This window comes from Lynx rufus, unplaced genomic scaffold, assembly GCF_022079265.1.
Source record: "Lynx rufus isolate CCGP_SWC_20201006 ecotype Redwood Valley unplaced genomic scaffold, mLynRuf1.p SCAF_4, whole genome shotgun sequence".
Taxonomy (NCBI): Eukaryota; Metazoa; Chordata; class Mammalia; order Carnivora; family Felidae; genus Lynx; species Lynx rufus.
Genome location: NW_025814856.1, coordinates 9,056,139 through 9,073,888, shown reverse-complemented (window position 1 = coordinate 9,073,888; position 17,750 = coordinate 9,056,139). Strand labels below are relative to the sequence as shown.

Sequence of the window (17,750 nt, the reverse complement as noted above, 5' to 3'; positions counted from 1 at the left end):
GAAGGCCCCTATCCGTCTCGGCGGCGTCACGCCCCCCTGCGGCTAGTGGGTTTCCATGGAGACCGCGGGCGGTCCAGGCCTGTGGGCGGGGCGATGGGAGTCTGTGGTCCACAAGGGCCAGAGTCCCCAGCCTAGTGATGTCGGCGCTCTCTACGGAGGTGCAGAGGCCTGACAGTGTCCTGAGACCACCAGGGCAGGCCGAAGAAAGGGATTTGCAAAAAAAAAAAAAAAAAAAATGAGATTCGATTAAAAACATCTTTCGTTGAAAGTAGGGACGGCCTGGTGGGATGACGATGACGATAATGATAGAATCTATCGCTTATATAGCACTTCACATGTGCAAGACACGGTTCTGAGCTTACAAACAATTCTATGTAGTAAGTCGCTGTTGTGCCCATTTTACAGATAACAATACTAATAATTGTTGAATGCCTGCTGAGTATCATTTTCATATGTGTTAGCTCATCTAATCTTCGCAACAGTTTTGTAGATAGGTCCTTTTTAAAAATATTTTTTTAATTTTTTTTTTTTTAATTTTGTGAGAAAAAGACAGGACGTGAGCAGGGGGAAGGGCAGAGAGAGAGGGAGACACAGAATCCGGAGCAGGCTCCAGTTTCTGAGCCATCAGCACAGAGCCTGACTCAGGGTTCAAACCCGTGAGCAAGATCATGACCTGAGCTGAAGTGAAACGCTCAACTGACTGAGCCACCCAGGCGCCCCTAGATAGGTCCTTTTATTGCGTCCATTTCACACAGGGTGAAACTGAGGCTTACCGTGTAGTGCTCCTGAGTACCTGGCATGCATATGCCTCAATTATGGCTGTAATCAGAGAGGGAGTGAATGGATCTTGTTCTTTGTACTCTCCCAGCCTCATGAATGCATTCCGTGCATTCATTTATGCAGCAAATATTTCTTGAGCACCTACTATGTTCTAGGTTCTAGGGGTACAGCAGTGAACAAGACAGATGATAAACAAATAGATTTCAGTTACCTAATTCCAGGTGGGATTAGAAATCAAAGAGAAGGAAGAAGGCTGCTCAGGCCAGCTAGAGAGAGGTCCCCATGCAGGTGAGGAGGAGGAATATTCCAATAAAGACAAAGCCTTCAGAGGGATGAGGGTGACATGACTGAAAGACCCCAAAAAGTCCAGTTGGGCCAAAGCAGGAATAAGCAAGGAAGAAAGTAAGTAAGTCAAACAGACAAGGACCAGGAAGTGGGCAGGGAGTGTCGGGTGAGCAAGATAGTTGGATTTTACTCTTAAACATAAAGTGGAGCCTCTGGAAGGTTTTTAGTAGAAGATGATGGAATCTGATATGAGATTTAAAAGATCATTATGATCCATGGAGCGAGCACCTGGCTGTCTCAGTGGGTAGAGCATCCGACTTCTGATCTCCAGGTCTTGAGTTCAAATCCCACATTGGGCGGAGAGATTACTTTAATTAATAAATAAACAAACAAAGAAATAATCATTGTAATCCAAAGAATTAAATAAATACCCATGAGTTCATACTGGTGTAAATAAATGATTGAATAAAAAATGGGCGGGGGGTGGGGGGAAGAGACCACTCTTCCATATAGAAGATGTTCAATTAATAGATGTTCAATTAATAAGTGTAGAAAGAATGAGGGAAATAGGAAATTATCATCAGGCAAACACCACAATTACAATTTGCAGCAGGCGAGATCTACCAATGAGTGCTAAAATTTGTGGATGAAACTGGAAGGAGAAACACCTACCCTAAAAGTATCTCTCCCAAAATATTTATTAACTACTGGGTTTTTTTTAAATATATGTCCACAGATTGTTTGATATGCCTCCTTCCGGGAGGTGGAGCTTAATTCTCCACCTTGTTGGGTGCGGGCTGGATTTAGTGACTTGCTTCTAAGGAATAAAGTCATGGGAAGGGAAGCAACGAACTTGACAGTGGAGAAATCTGGCAGACATTACCTCAACCAGGTAATCAACATTGTCATCATAGCGATGAGTCATGTGCCCGGACCTTTGATATGATGTGATGAGGAGGACACATCACCTCCTCAATATCGTCACTTAAACCCCCAAACTCAATCTAGTCGTGAGAAACCATCAGATGTTTGTCCCAACTCGAGGGAGAGTCTACAAAGACCTGACTAGGATACTTCAAAAACGTCAGGATCACGAGAAACAAAGCCTGACCAAGAAACTGGCACGACTTAGAGAAGTCTTAGGAGACGTGATAAATAAATGAAATGTGGTGTCCTGGATGGGACCCTGGACCAGAAAAGAAAAGGACATCAGAGAGACAACTGGTGTCACTCATATTAAGCCTGTAGTTTAGTGAACAGTCTTGTGCCAAAGTTAGCTAACCTCTTAGTTGTGACAACTGTACCGTGGTTATGCAAGATGTTCCCATTCGGGCCAGTGGGTAATGGGTAGACAAGAACTTTCTGTGCCTCCTTTGCAAATTGTCTTAACTCACTGAGCTGCCATATTAAAAATGCTGTACACTGGGTGGATTTACAACCAAATTTGATTTCCCATAGTTCTGGAGGCTGGGAAGTCTAAGATCTAGCCAATCCTAGATTGTATATCCTTGCTATATCCTCCCATGACTGAGAGAAACAGCGAGAAAGAGGAGAGAGCAAAGGCACACGAGCACTGGCTCCTTTATAGGGCGCTAATCCCATTCATGAAGTCTCCATCCTCATGACATAACCACCCCCAAAGGTCCCACCTTCCAGTACCATCCCATTGGGGCTGGATTTCAACATATGCCTTTAGGCAAGGCACAAACATTTAGTCCATAGCACAAATCTTCTGTAAATTGAGAATTATTTCAAAATACCAAGGTTTCTGAAGAGAAGACTCTTCAAAAGTTCATTTGGCTTCCGTGTGGAGGATGTTGAGGGGAAGAGGGGTGGTGGGGCAAGAATGGCCTCAGGGAGGCCAGAGGGAGAGGTTATGGTGGCTCGGATTCGAGTAATAGCAGTGAAGACGGAGAAAAGCGGCTGTATTCGGGGCCCATGGGTCATGTTCAAGGACTGGGTATCGGGGTAGAGATAAGAAGTAGGTTTCAGGGGCGCCTGGGTGGCTCAGTTGTTTGGGCCTCTGACCTCGGCTCAGGCCATGATCTCGCGGTTCGTGGGTTCGAGCCCCGCGTCCGGCTCTGTGCTGACAGCTCGGAGCCTGGAGCCTGCTTCGGATTCTGGGTCTCCCTCTCGCTCTCTGCCCCTCTCCCGCTCACGTTCTGTCTCTGTCTCTCAGAAATAAATAAAAATGTTAAAAAAAAAAAGTAGGTTTCAGTTATTCTACATCCTTGCCAATATTTGTTATCTTCTGAGTTTTTTAAAAAAGTATTTATTTATTTTGAGAGAAAGAGATAGAGAGCAAGCAGGGAGGGTCAGAGAGAGGGAGACAGAGAATCTCAAGCAGGCTCCGCGTTGTCAGTGCAGAGCTCCATGCAGGCCCAAACTCACAAACTGCGAGATCATGACCTGAGCTGAAACCAAGAGTCTGACACTTAACCGACTGAGCCACCCGACTGCCCTGGTTATCTTTTTTTTTTTTTTTTTTGATAGAAACCATCCTAATGGGTGTTATCATTGACGTTTTTAAAAATGTTTATTCACTTTTGAGAGAGAGACAGAGACATAGTGTGAACAGGCAAGGGGCAGAGAGAGGGGGACACAGAATCCAAAGCAGGTTCCAGGCTCTGAGCTGACAGTACAGAGCCCGACGTGGGGCTCGAACTCACGAACTGTGAGATCCTGACCTGAGCCCAAGTCGGACGCTTAAGTGACTGACCCACCCAGGTGCCCCTCCTTTTTTTTCAAGTTTATTTATTTCGAGAGGGAGAGAGATTGCCCATGTGTAAGGTGGGGAGGTGCAGAGAGAGAGGGAGAGAGAGAATCTCAAGCAGACTCCACACAGTCAGCACAGAACTTGACACGAGGCTTGAACCCACAAACCATGAGATCATAACCTGAGCCGAAGTCAGACGCTTAACTGACTGAGCCACCCAGGTGCCCCCTCACTTATTTTAAATAGGCATTACCTTTATACAGTCTTAAATTCAACACGGAGGAGACATAGAATGGGCCGTGAGCACGTGAAAAGATGTTCAACATTATTAGTCGTCAAAGAAATACAAATAGAGTCACAATAATATAGCAGGACATACCCACCAAAATGGCTAAAATTAAAGACTGACCACAAGTGTTGACAAGGACTTGGAGGAACCCTAACTCTCACAGCCGCCAGTGGGGGTGCAAAACGACACAACCACGTTGGAAGGCAGTTTGGCAGCCTCATAAAAAGTGAAATGTGCACTTACTGTGTGATTCAGCGCATTTCACTCCGATGTATTCACCCGAGAACGTCTTTTTTTTTTTTTTTTTTTTAGATTTTATTTTTTTTTTTTTACATAATCTCCACAGGCAACGTGGGGCTCAAGCCCACAACCCCGAGATCAAGAGTCACACGCTCCACCGACCGAACCGGCCAGGCACCCCTACCCGAGAGAACTTTTAAAAAAGACATGTGTCCTCAAAGACTCGCTCAGGACTGGTTGTGGCCGTGTTATTTGTTAATCGCCCAAAGTGGGAAACGAGTAAAAGTGTATCAACACGTGATAAATAAATGAGTAATAAACTCACGTAATAAACAAAATGAAGTACTGTGCACCTAAAACTCACGTTGTATCTCAATTATATCTCAGTTTCTAAAAAAAAAAAAATGTTCAGACACTTCACTGACCGAGCCACCTAGGCGCCCCAATATCTTTTTCACTTTATGAAAATGATCAAAACTGTCAGCCTCGCTCTGTACCCTTTTTCTCCTCACGAGATTAGCCCTACCCACACTAATCCATGTAATGGTTTGAACAGTGACCCACAAAAAGGGTATCCTGGTGTCCTAACCCTCAGAACATGGAAATATGACCTTATTTGGGGGGGAAAAAAAGACGTAATTAAGTAAAAGATCTTGAAATGAGATTACCCTGGATTAACCAGCTTGGCCCTAAAGCCCACGGCCAGTGTCCTTATAAAAGAGAGGAGGAGGAACGCAGACACTCTCATGGAGGAAAAGTCCACATGGAAACCGAGGCAGAGATGGTCCTGACACAGCCACAGGCCCAAGAACGTCAAAGATTGCCAGCAACCACCAGAAGCTGGAAGAGCTACAAGGAAGGAGCCTCCAGAAGGAACAGCTCTGCCAACACCTTGACTTGGGACTTCCAGGCTCTCTCCACAGGTCCAAATAAATAATCTGGACTTCTGAAATGAATAAATGCCTGCCGTTCTAAGCTACCTTGTTTGTGAGCATCGGTATGACCGTTCCAGGAAGCTGATACATTACGTATATAGAGTGAGTCCCTTGTGTGTCCTAGATCTGATTCTCTATTTTTTTTTAATGTTTATTTATTTTTGAGGGAGGGAGAGAGAGAGAGAGAGAGGGAGACACGGAATCCGAAGCAGGCTCCAGGCTCCAAGCTGTCAGCACAGAGCCCCACATGGGGCTTGAACCCACAGACTGCGAGATCACGATCCGAGCCGAAGTCAGACTGAGCCACCCAGGCGCCCTTGGTTCTCTATTATTTCAACAGGAACATGTTTAGTTTGTTTATTCCCCTCTTAAGAGATTATTTTTCACTTGTTCACACGACATATGTTCACCACTCACCTGGTTTGTATTCGACACTGCTCTAAGTGCTGAGGGACAGAGGTGACTATGGCCAAGTGCCCCCCTCCACAGTGGGGGAGGACAGTGGACGGTGGGCAGATATGTAAGTCAGGATGTGAGAAATGCCAGGAAGAAAAGTAAGGCAGGGAAGAGGAGAGAGAGAGAGAGACAAAAATGTTGCTTCTGATTGGGGGCTCTGGTGAGGGGCCCTCCGAGGAAGTGACGTGAATTAAAATCACCAGCCGTGTGTGATCCCATGCGGCAGAGAATTTTCACTGTAATAAACGAGCCTACAGGGAACTCTTGTGTGTATCTGTTACCGGCTGTGTAAGAGGTTTTCCAGAGCAGATTTCTGGTCCTTGGGTGTTGCAGAGAGAGTAATACTCCAAATAGTCCCCTTGCTCCTCCCCAAGCCCCTACCCCGACCCCCACCTTCTCTGTCCCTTGCAGTCAGGCAGGACCACGTGACTAATCCTGGCCAGTGAAATGCAAGCAGAAGGTACTTCTGGGTGGAAACCCTGAAAAGCTGACTTGGGAGTCCTCTCTTTTCCACAGAGCCAGCAACTGTGGGGGCTGCTGTTCAAGACGGTGCGGCTTCTGGTGGACTGGATCCCTGAGTGACTGTGTGGCTCAGAGTGACCCTGCTGATCCGTTGAGATCATATTGTGTGGATGACCAACTCTGGGGTTAGTCGCTGACCCTTGGGGCTGCTTGTTACACAGAATGATCTTGCCTGCCCATCTAATACCCACGGGAAACTGAACCAATAACGAATGTATCTACATATATGTGTATCCGTATGTGATATATCTTATCATGTATATATATTCTTTATATAGAGATAGATATATATGTGTATATATATCTATCTTTTTATATATGCACATGTGAAACAGAACCAGTAAGATATCCATATCTAAATCATCTATATCTATCTTATCATGTGTATGTTTATCCTTTATTCTTTATATATATATCCTTTTCTATGTACATATGTATATATCATTTTATATATATATATCTTCCTCTTTCAATCTATTTATAGACATAGAATTCTATCTCTATGTATTGATTGCTCTATCTATACCTATATCTACACCTATTAATCTATAGAAAGATTTAGGGGCACTTGGGTGGCTCAGTTAAGCCTCTGAATTTGGCTTCGGGTCATGATCTCACGGTTCATGACTTCAAGCCCTATGTCAGGCTCTCTGCTGTCAGCGCAGAGCCCATGTCAGATCCTCTGTCCCCCTCTCTCTCTGCCCCTCCCCCGCTCTCTCTCCTCTGTCCCCCTCTCTCTCTGCCCCTCCCCCGCTCTCTCTCTCAACAATAAATAAACTTTGGTTTTTTTAAGTCGAGAGTGATGCCAAGGCCGTGATCGATTTGACCTTCAGTGCTCACCTGCATGCACCCACCCACCTTTGCCCCCCATCTTCCTTATACCGACCTGGAAGTATTTTTGGCACTTGGGAGACAGTCTTCGAGAGCTCGTCCGCTGTCTTCCCGGTGTTGGCCTCACTGACAGAAATTCCTTTCCTGTTTCATCACCACTGGTTTCCCTGCCTTTGGATTTTGTCGCCGGCGAGCAGCGGAAGCCGGTGTGGTTGGGAACCCCTGGAGCCCGGTCTTCTAGCACTCCTGCGCCCCTGGCCTCACTTTCTCTGCTTTCTGTTCCGTTCAGCCCCTCCATGGACTGGAGAATGCCCATCCATTTGGGGGAGGGCAATCTACTTCACTGAGTTCACAGATTCAAGCGCTAATCTCTTCTGGGAACACTGTCACAGATGCACCCAGAAATCAGGTTTAATCTGCGCAGCCCATGGGCCAGTATCACTTTATAGTATAACCTTTCACTGGACCTGTACGGTTAACCATCACAAGTACACGACAGGCACATTTTCGGTTTTACCAGATACTTCCAGGTTCGTCCTCTCTTCCGGACCCTCCTTCTCCATGATCTTTGCTGGCTGTCTTCTGCCCACCCCTCGGCCATCAAGCTTTTCTCAGCAGTGTCCCTTGGGTCTCCCTGCTCGTTTTCTTTCCTTTTTAAAAAATGTTTATTCATTTTTGAGAGAGAGAGAGAGGGAGTGTGTGAGCAGGGGAGGGGCAGAGAGGTGGGGAGGGACAGAGGATTCGACGAGGGCTCTATGCTGACAGCAGAGAGCCCGACGTGGGGCTCAAACTCACGAACCTTGAGATAATGACCAGAGCCAAAGCTGGACGCTCAACCAACCGAGCCACCCAGGCGCCCCTCCCTTTCCATTTTATGCTTCCTCTTCGGCCAATGCCATCCACACCTTGGCTGCGACTCTCATTCTGTAGATAGCCTCCGTATCCATTAGGACTTATTTTTTTAAGGATTTTATTTATTTTATTTTTCAAAAGAGAGAGAGAGAGAGAGCAGGGAAGGGGCAGTGAGAGGGAGGAGAGAGAGAGAGAGAGAGAGAGACAGAGAATCCCAAGCAGGCTCTGCACCACCAGTGTGGAGCCCGACACGGGGCTCGAATCCACGAACCACGAGATCGAGACCTGAGCTGAAACCGAGAGTAGGAGGCTTAACCGACTGAGCTACCCAGGCGCCCCCATTAGGATTTAGAGTATGTTGTTTTTTTGAAGGAGAGGAAAAGGGAAACAGTGGCCTACCCAAGAGAGACGTCTGTTTCTCCGTGGCGTTCGAGACCGCTGGAGCCGGGGTCTTGAAAAGCCTGAGACGCCGTGGCTCCTCTCCTATCTCTGAGCCTCACAGGGCCCCGAAGGCCCAACCAGGAGTCTCCCTGCTTTTGTCAGACATGTCCTCCATCCGGAGGGAGAGGCTCCCCACCCAGCTACCTCCCGCCTAATGGGTCACCTGCCTGGCAGCCTGAGAAATCTCCCAAACATGCCAATCACACCCCCTCATGGGAACCAGAGGTCACCTCCCCCTTTTGTCACTACAAAGCCTGCCTGCCACAGCGCCTGCTTTTTCAGTTTTTTCTTTATTAAAAAATTTATCCCAGGGGCGCCTGGGTGGCTCAGCCAGTTAAGCGTCTGACTTCGGCTCAGGTCATGATCTCTCAGTTGGTGAGTTCGAGTCCCGCGTCGGGCTCTGTGCTGACAGCGTGGAGCCTGGAACGTGCTTCGGATTCTGTGTCTCCCTCTCTCTCTCTCGGCCCCTCCCCTGCTCGCACTCTGTCTCTGCCTCTCTCTCTCTCTCTCAAAAACAAATAAACTTAAAAAAAATGTATCCCAGCTTCTTGGTGATTACTTGCAAAATTTGCACTAATTTGAGCATGTTGTGTTATGAATAAGCAATTTTCATTCTAAACTTTGGAGGCCACAACTTAAATAACTATGCTAATTTTAATCGCGAATTTGGTGACTATTCTAGTTGTTTTGACCCTGTTTCTTGACTTGGCTCCCACGTGCGCCACCCCCATGTGGCTCCCCGCGTGGCATGCCGTGTCCTGCCCTCCTCCAGGCTGTGATTATATGTGCATAATAAACCAACACCAGTTTTTTCTATCCAGGGTTGGCTGTCACGTGCGTGGCTATCTTGTATCATTTAGAGCAGACCCCTCCTTCACCAACAGGGTGGGTAGGAGGTGATCAAAACACTCATCATTGCAGGGATGGCCTTCCATTGTATGTGACACCCAGGTTGCTTCTATCTTGTCCCTCCACCATTCAAGAATAGTGGTCTTGACGTCATGGCCCAAGATGGCTGATGGAGTTCCAGCCATCACATCCACATTCCAACAGTAGGGAGGAGAAACGCTCTCCTTTTTCCTCAAAGTGGCACATACCACCTCTGTTTACACAGTCATATGGTTGTACCCAGCTGCAAGGGAGGCTGGGAAATGTGGCACTTTATCTTAGGCAGCCATAGGCCCAGATAAGTATCAGTGATTTTATGAATTTGGCTCAGATCTTGAAGGGCTAATTAGCCAGATGAAGGCTGATTGAGAAGTTTGGCCTTAGCCTGGGTCTTGAGGTTGAATGCCATCAGAGCATGAGGGGCAGGCCCAAGGCGTGCCTTGGGATCATTAGTGCGTACTGATTTAAGGCCCCTCCTTTCCTTTCCTTCTTTCTTTCTTTTTTATTTTATGTGAGAGAGAGAGAGAAAGAGAAAGAGAAAGAGTGATCATGAGCAGGGAAGAAAGACATAGAGAAAGAGAGAGAATCCCAAGCAGGCTCCACACTCAATGTGGAGCCTGACATGGGGCTCGATCCCACGACCCTGGGATCCTGACCTGAGCTGAAATCAAGAGTCGGACGCTCAACCGATACCCAGGTGCCCACCCCGTTTTTTTCCCCTTTCCTTTTCTAATTGGGAGACTACATTTCTCATCATCCTCTTGCCCTCTTTAACATCAACCCCCACCTCCTCCCCATACGCCCCAGCAAGCAAAATGAGACCAGATTGCTGCCCTAGCTGCCCACAGTGTTCCTGCAACTGTCCCTTGTCCCCATGACCCTACAGTCCTCCCTACTCTGAGATCAGAGCCAACACTGCCTCCCCATGCGAACCTCTCCCACACACACAGACACCATCCTCCACGCATGCATTCCATGAAGGTGTCATAAATGCTGATTATGCCGGGCTCTATATTCGTGGACCATGGTCCTCCAGTGCTGTCCCTGCAGAACTCTTTGCTGGGTAGGGGAAGGCTGGACCAGGCAGGGCAGGGCTAGGAAAGGCAGGGCAGGGCTGGGCAGGGCAGTGCAAGGTAGAGGAAATGGAGTTTGTCGCAGGGAGATAAGGCCAGCAGGTCATTTACAAGAGCAGTGATTAGGTTCCTAGCTAACCAGTGCGGTCCATCCTTCTGGCCACGGGGACTGGTTCCAGACGGACATGTGACCAAAGCGAGGCCAATGAGCTTGAAACTTGAGACTTTTCAGTTGGAGTAAAGCTCAGAGTGTGCCCGTGTTGCTGCTGGGGATATCTCGGCACTCAACAGAGAAGCCTGCTGAGAGAGCTCAGAGGCCAAGGATCAAACGAGGATGTGATTTGAGCCACTGGGTCCAGCTATGCCTGAATGATACATCCACTGGATGTTTCTGTTCATGAGTCAATAAATGCCCTCGTTTGCACCGGCTGGTTTTGTCTGGGTTCTCTGTCCTTTGCAACTGAGCTCTGTGAGGCTAGTCCCATTACTCTGCTGGGGAGACCGAGGACATTCCGAGCTAGCAGCCACTGGTTCCACATGGAGATCTTGGGCTGAGGACTGTTTCTCTCTTCTGGCTGAAACTCAGACCTGTCTCCTGCCCTAGCCCTGGGGGACCCTGAGTGTCTCCTGTCATCAGTGCACGTCGTCCTGGGAAATGTGGGCAAATGATCACCTCCAAGCTTCTTCCTTTGTGGGAGGGGGATTAGCAATGCAGATACCCTCTCTGTCCGTCATTCCCCCACATTGGTCCCTTCCTCCCACTCCCCTGATGGACTGCCGTCTCTCCGTGGCTCAACCTCCCACTCTCCCTGGCAGGTGATGTCTGGAGCCTGCCAGGAGCCCCCAAGCCTCACCATCAGGCATTTATATCTATTTAGGGCTGGGGGCTGTTCTACCCAAAGTGCCAGGGAACTCAGATCCTGCAGCCTCAGCCCTCAACCAGTGCCTGAGGGAGGGAGTTGGAGAATCAATATCCCAGCTCCCTCACCCCTCAGGTAGGACGTGTGTCCTACAAAATCTGCCAGCACTCCCCAGCAGGACCGAGCCCTATGCCTCTGGTGGGAACTTGTTTGATAACAAGCGTGACAAACCGTCCCAATTTGCCCAGGACTAAAGGTTTCCTGGGACTCAGGGTTTTGAGTGCTAAAACTGGCGAGTTCTAGGCAAGTTGATTACCCCGGAGATAACTCATCATTGACTACTTCTTTCCTTCCCTCTGTCATTTCCCTGCTCCCCGACAGCTTCTTTGTCCAAGACGAATGCACTCAATCCTTGTCTCAAGCTCTGCTTCTGGAAAACCTCCCTCCCCCCGCCCAAACTTCAACCTCCTTCATGCCCTTCACACAGCCCATCGGCTCGGCCACTTCTGAGCTGAGGACTTGTAAGGGGCAGATGTGGTGCTTAGAATTTTCTGTCCGAAACCTGGTTTTGCCTTTGAGGAAGGAAGGGTATTCTGTCATCTCTGTCCTACGTGTGGGAAAACTGAGGTTTGGGCAGGAAAACGATTTGCCTGAAGACACCTTGTGGGTAAGTGGTGCATCCTGGGAGATGGGATCTGGGGCAGAGGTTGGCTTCTTCCCCCACGCTACTGCTCTGGTGTAGAGGCCGAGGAATGTGCCGGGAACCTTCTCACCCACCTCAAATGCGTTATCTCATTTAATCCTTATACCACTCCTGGGAGATGAGAAGACCACTCCCCACTTTGCAGAGTGGGAAACCAAGGCCCAGAGAGGTGCCAGAGCCCAGGTTCAAGCCCAGGCAGGCTGGCGCTGAGTGCATATCCTTAACCACCCTTAACCACCGGGCTCGTGCTTCAATACGTGTAATTTCCTTTCAGGCAGCTGCGGCTGTGGCCATTCAGGGAGGAGGAGGAGGGGCCCAAATGGCAGGCCTGGCTGAGAGCCCCCAGGCTGGCATCTGGGCTGGCAGGCTGAGCCCAGGCCTGCCCTGACCCCTTGCTGCCAGCCCCAGTTCCTTGGGGACCCTCCTGTGGCCTGAAGCATCTTCCGCTCCTCTGCCCCCACCCCTATTTCTGCGGTTGGCCCAAATACCAGACAGGGCGAATCTTAGCTTTCCCCCAAGCATTCCATGCTCCTGTGGCCCGGCCCAGGCTGGCCGAGGTTACGCAAGCTGAGCAGGGGTGGTTGGTGGGGGTGGGACCGAGGGGACGGGCTGGCCTGTCCTCGCCACCCCATCCGGCAGCCCTCCCACCCTCCCCAGGGCGGGGAAGGGGGTGGGCCGGCTAGTTCCCCACCCCCACCCCCCAGCCCCTGGGAGAACAAGCCCGGTGGAGGGTGGCCTGTGCCAAGAGATGGGGGGCGGTGGCGGCCGCGGAAGAGGCTCCAGGAGGTGACCGCCTGGTTTCCATTAGGGAGCCCTGGTCGGCATTTCAGGCGAGACGGCAGAGCTGGGGCTGGCTATGGTAAGGTGGGGTGGGGGCGGGAGGGCAGGGGAGGGAGGGGAGCCTGCCTGCTCCCCCCTCCCCCCCCCCGCCCCACGCGGGGATGCTCCTGTCGCCATGGTGACCTGGTGCTGGGCCTGGGGCCACCGTGACCCATCAGTCCCTCTACTCCCAGCGGCTGAGCCTGCTGCTGCTGCTCCTGCTGCTGCCCGGCCCCCCACCCGCCCCAGGCATGGAGGACGCCGCCTTCCCCCACCTGGGGGAGAGCTCGCAGCCCCCGCCCCGGGCCTGCCCCCAGCGCTGCTCCTGCCCCCGGGCAGACACAGTGGACTGCAATGGCCTGGACCTTCAGGTGTTCCCGGACAACATCACCCGGGCAGCTCAGCACCTCTCCCTGCAGGTGGGGCCCCGGGGGCCGGGGTGAGCACGCCAAGTGCCGGGTTTCAGGGTGATGGGGTGATGGGGCGTTGGGCGTGCAGGTCTTGGCAGCGATGGAAGCTGGCCTGGGTGAGAGCGTCGGGGTCTGGGCACTGGAGGCGAGGGCAGGTCGGGGGGCGGACAGACACTGGAACTTTTAGGAGGGGCTGAGCGTTTGGAGGTGTTAAAAGGTCAATGTCTTGGCAGTTACGGGTTTTGGGGGGGGGGTCAGAGTGATGGAGCATGTGGGTCAGGTGTGGGGGTGATGAAATGTCAGACAGCATCTTTTTGGTTTATAGGGTTGTTTGGGGTCAGGGTGATGGGTGTCAGGGGTCAATTATGGGGGCAGATGGGGTGTCGGGGGGTCAACATCTTGGCGATCACAGGGTTGTTTGTGGTGACGGGGTTGTTTTGGTTGCAGGGTAATGGGGCTTTGGGGATCAAGTGTGGGGGTGAGGGGTGTCAAGGCTTACTTGCTTAAGGCGATGGGGAGCTGGGAATCGGGGCTCCGGCCACTTGCGGAGGGCTCAGGGGTGTGAATCCTCCCCCCAGAACAACCAGCTCCAGGAGCTCCCCTACAATGAGCTGTCACGCCTCAGCAGCCTCCGGACCCTCAACCTCCACAACAATCTCATCTCTTCTGAGGGTGAGGGGTGAGGGGACCTCGGGAGGCGGCCCCTTCCCTCCCCTGCTGGGTCTGTGGGTAGTTCTGCGGTAGTTCCCAGAACTGCCCTTTGCTGAGCAGGATGGAAACTCAGGCTGTGGCTTTGGAGGACGGGTGGGGAGGCGTGTGGGAGGGTGCCTGGAGGAGCCCCTGCCAGTCGCCAGCCAAGAGCCCTGGGGCAGCTGGGAGCACAGAGTCCCCCACTGCCCCCTCCCTGGGCCCCGGGGCCGCGGGGGGGGGGGTCCCCTCACTGCCCATCCCGCTCCCAGGCCTGCCCGATGAGGCCTTTGAGTCCCTCACGCAGCTGCAGCACATTTACGTGGCCCACAACAAGGTGAGCACCCCTACCTGACCCCTGCCCCGGCCCTGAGGCCTGGCCCGCAGGGACATACAGCAGAGCGAGGAGGGCACGGCGGGGGTGGGGTGGAGGGCAGGGCTCCCTGACCAAGCATGGCCGTGTCCCCACAGCTCTCGGTGGCCCCCCAGTTTCTGCCCCGCTCCCTCCGAGTTGCGGATCTGGCTGCCAACCAAGTGACGGAGATCTTCCCGCTTACCTTTGGGGAGAAGCCCGCGCTCAGGTAGCCCCTGGCCCAGCCCGGACCTCTCCGACCTCAGATATGCCTGGGGTCACTCCCTACCCCTGGAGGCCTGAGGGGATCATGAGCCTGCCCTTGAGGGTCTGCAGGGGCAGAGTCCTACCCTGGGAGGGAGGTGCGGGGTGGGGGGGGGGGGATCTGAGGCAGGACACCCTGGATGCTGTCTGGAGAACCGCGACACGAGGCGGAGACAGTGCGCAGACGCGTGCGCATCCTCACACTGGAGGCCGCGCTGGGGTGCAGGGGGCGGGGGCGGGAGTGGGGGCCGGTGGGAGGGCCGGGGGCAGGCTGGTGGCCGGAGCCTGGCTCCCCTCAGGTCCGTGTACCTCCACAACAACCAGCTGAGCAACGCCGGCCTGCCCCCTGACGCCTTCCACGGCTCTGAAGCCGTGGTCATCCTCAGCCTCTCCAGCAACCGGCTCAGCTACTTGCCGCCCAGTCTGCCACCCTCGCTGGAGCGGCTCCACCTGCAGGTGCCCCTCCTCCACCCTGCCAGCCCCCTACCCGCCCCCTTTCCCTCTCTCCTGGGGGAGCCCCCCCTCCCGAGAATGCCAGTAGTCACAAGTATCTTCGAGTCCTGCCCACTGGCGCGGGTCACTCACGGGTGCTCTCGGACCCGCGTTGCCAAAGCTAGCTCCCTGCTACTCCCTTACTCAAGAGCCTTCCATAGCTCCCTGCTGCTGTCTGTCCCCCAACCCCTGGTCTCGCCGTCTCCTCCTTTCCCAGAACAACCTCATCTCCAAGGTGCCCCGAGGGGCACTGAGCCGCCAGACACACCTGCGGGAGCTCTACCTCCAGCACAACCAGCTGACGGACAGCGGCCTGGATGCCACCACCTTCAGGTGGGGCCTGAGACAGGGGAGGACACAGGTGCAGCCTCCTGCTGGCAGGAGGGGTTGAAGGTTCGGAGTCCAAGCCCCACCCCCAGCAACCCTCCAGCCCCCTCCGGGGTATGACCCCCAAACCGAGGCCTCATTTGCTGAGCACCTGCTGTGCACCAGGCTCATCGGAGCACCTAGCAGCCATCCTTTTGCTCCCAGCTCCTCTGTGCCTGGGTTCTAGTATCCAAACGTCATCACCGCGGCATGCAGACTTGCACCCAGAACTCTGTCCTGGTCACCTCCACATCCAGCCCCGGGGGCCGGACTCTGCCCTGATCTCAGCAGGTGCCCCTCCCACCCAGATCTCGCGACTCGCCCACCCCCAAGTTGGGGTCTCCGGCTTCTATCGCGGGAGCACTCCTCAACCCTCACCCCCAAGGTTCACCTGTCCCCACCCCCCCACCCCCCCACTCCCCCCACACCCAGCCCCACGCCAGCCCTCTCTCCCACCAGCAAGCTGCGCCACCTCGAGTACCTGGACCTGTCCCACAACCGGCTAGCCTCGGTGCCCGCGGGCCTGCCCCGCACCCTGGCCGTGCTGCACCTGGGCCGCAACCGCATCCGCGGGGTGGAGGCGGCCCGGCTGCGCGGGGCGCGGGGCCTGCGCTACCTCCTGCTGCAGCACAACCAGCTGGGGGCGACGGGGCTGCCCGCAGGGGCGCTGCGGCCGCTGCGGGGCCTGCACACGCTGCATCTCTATGGCAACGGGCTGGACCGCGTGCCCCTGGCGCTGCCGCGCCGCCTGCGGGCCCTGGTGCTGCCCCACAACCACGTGACCACGCTGGGCGCCCGGGACCTGGCTGGCACACCGGGCCTGGCCGAACTCAACCTGGCCTACAACCGCCTGGTCAGCGCCCGCGTGCACCGCCGGGCCTTCCGCCCGCTGCGTGCCCTGCGCAGCCTTGACCTGGCCGGCAACCTGCTGACCCGGCTGCCCGGCGGCCTGCCCGGCGGCCTGCACACCCTGCGGCTGCAGCGCAACCAGCTGCGGGCCCTCGAGCCGGAGCCGCTGGCCGGCCTGGACCAACTGCGGGAGCTCAGCCTGGCGCACAACCGGCTCCGGGTCGGAGACATCGGGCCCGGCACCTGGCACGAACTCCAGGCCCTCCAGGTCAGGCGCCGGCCGGTCAGCCACACTGCCCCCACCGCCCCTCCGTCCCCTCCATCCCCACGCCTTGCAGCGTCTTCCCACAAGGCCCCGAGATGCCTCAAAGAGAGCCCGGCAGACGGACCCGGGGTGGGTGAGGCAGAGCCGGCCTCCGGGCCTTGGGCCGGGCCGTCCCTGCCACCTGGTCCTCGGCAACCAGCCCCTCTGCCTCCCCGGGGAACACGGCCCCCCTGGTTCCTCCTGAACGCGGCTGCTTCCACAGAGTTTAGAGCATCTGGGGGTGCAGGCGCTGTCCTAGGCGCTGGAGAGGTGGGCACAGAGCGACACAGCTCCGGGCCCGTGGCACCGACGCACTAGTTAGGGAGAAAGCGGTTGGTCAGTAGACGGTGTCGGGAGGGTGCCCGGTGAGGGAAGTGCCATCCTCGCGAACGACTGCTTCGATCTCTCCCGCAGCAGGCAGGTCCCCATCTGTCTGGGACCCCGGCACCTAGAGCCCAGCCTGCCCCAGAAGGAACTCCCTGTACCTCTGTCGGGGCTGGAGGGAATTTGGCAACGTGGAGGGGGTTGAGGGGAGGAGGCCCAGGCTGGTGTGGAGTGCCCGGGCAGAGAGGTTTGGGGCTCAAGGCCCGGGGCCGCCGTGGCATCATCTCTGCCCAGGTGCTGGACCTCAGCCACAACGAGCTGTCCTTTGTGCCCCCTGACCTGCCCGAGGCCCTGGAGGAGCTGCACCTGCAGGGCAACCGCATCAGCCACGTGGGTCCTGAAGCCTTCCTCAGCACTCCCCGCCTGCGCGCCCTCTTTCTCAGGTGCCCCGGAGGCGGCTGGGGAGAGCGAGTCCTGGGGGCAGGGGGCCCTGAAGGGCCGTGATGGGCTCCAGCAGGCCTGGGTGGGCCAGGACGGTCGTGCCCCCACCCCCTTCCTTTGCACCCACCCTCACGCCTGCCTCTCGGTTACAGGGCCAACAGGCTTCACATGACCAGCATCGCACCGGACGCCTTCCTGGGCCTCCTGCACCTGAGTGTGGTGGATACGGCGGGCAACCCCGAGCAGGTCCTGGTCCGGCTGCCACCCACAACTCCACGTCAGCCACGGGCAGGGAGCCCCCGAGCCCGGAGGGGTCCAGCAGTGTAGCCCAGACCCCTGGGGCTCCACTGGGTCACGGACCGAGGAGACGGTGCCCATCCGGGGCCTCAGCCAGGCTCCCCCAGGCCTCAAGGGCCCGGCCAGGAAGCTGGGGACAGGGGCGCTGCGTCCACACACAGGGAGCCCCGGGAGAGACTCAAGCATGCAGCCCGCACGCCAGGCACGCAGACCACACCAGCCCCGCCGGACGCGGTCCCCACTCCCCGCACAAGTGGAGGCGGCAACAATAAAG

At 54.6% G+C, this 17,750-nt stretch overlaps 1 protein-coding gene across 1 annotated transcript; it reads left to right on the top strand.

Annotated features, from left to right (window-relative positions):
* Window positions 1-2,941: 2,941 nt before the first annotated feature.
* Window positions 2,942-17,506, top strand: PODNL1 (podocan like 1). Its single transcript, XM_047094557.1, has 11 exons — window positions 2,942-3,025; window positions 12,680-12,730; window positions 12,885-13,109; window positions 13,679-13,772; window positions 14,060-14,124; window positions 14,259-14,368; window positions 14,703-14,859; window positions 15,113-15,228; window positions 15,721-16,378; window positions 17,033-17,181; window positions 17,332-17,506. Exons 1-11 carry the CDS (start codon window positions 2,942-2,944, stop codon window positions 17,504-17,506), a joined length of 1,884 nt encoding a protein of 627 aa, XP_046950513.1.
* The last annotated feature ends 244 nt before the right edge of the window (window positions 17,507-17,750 follow it).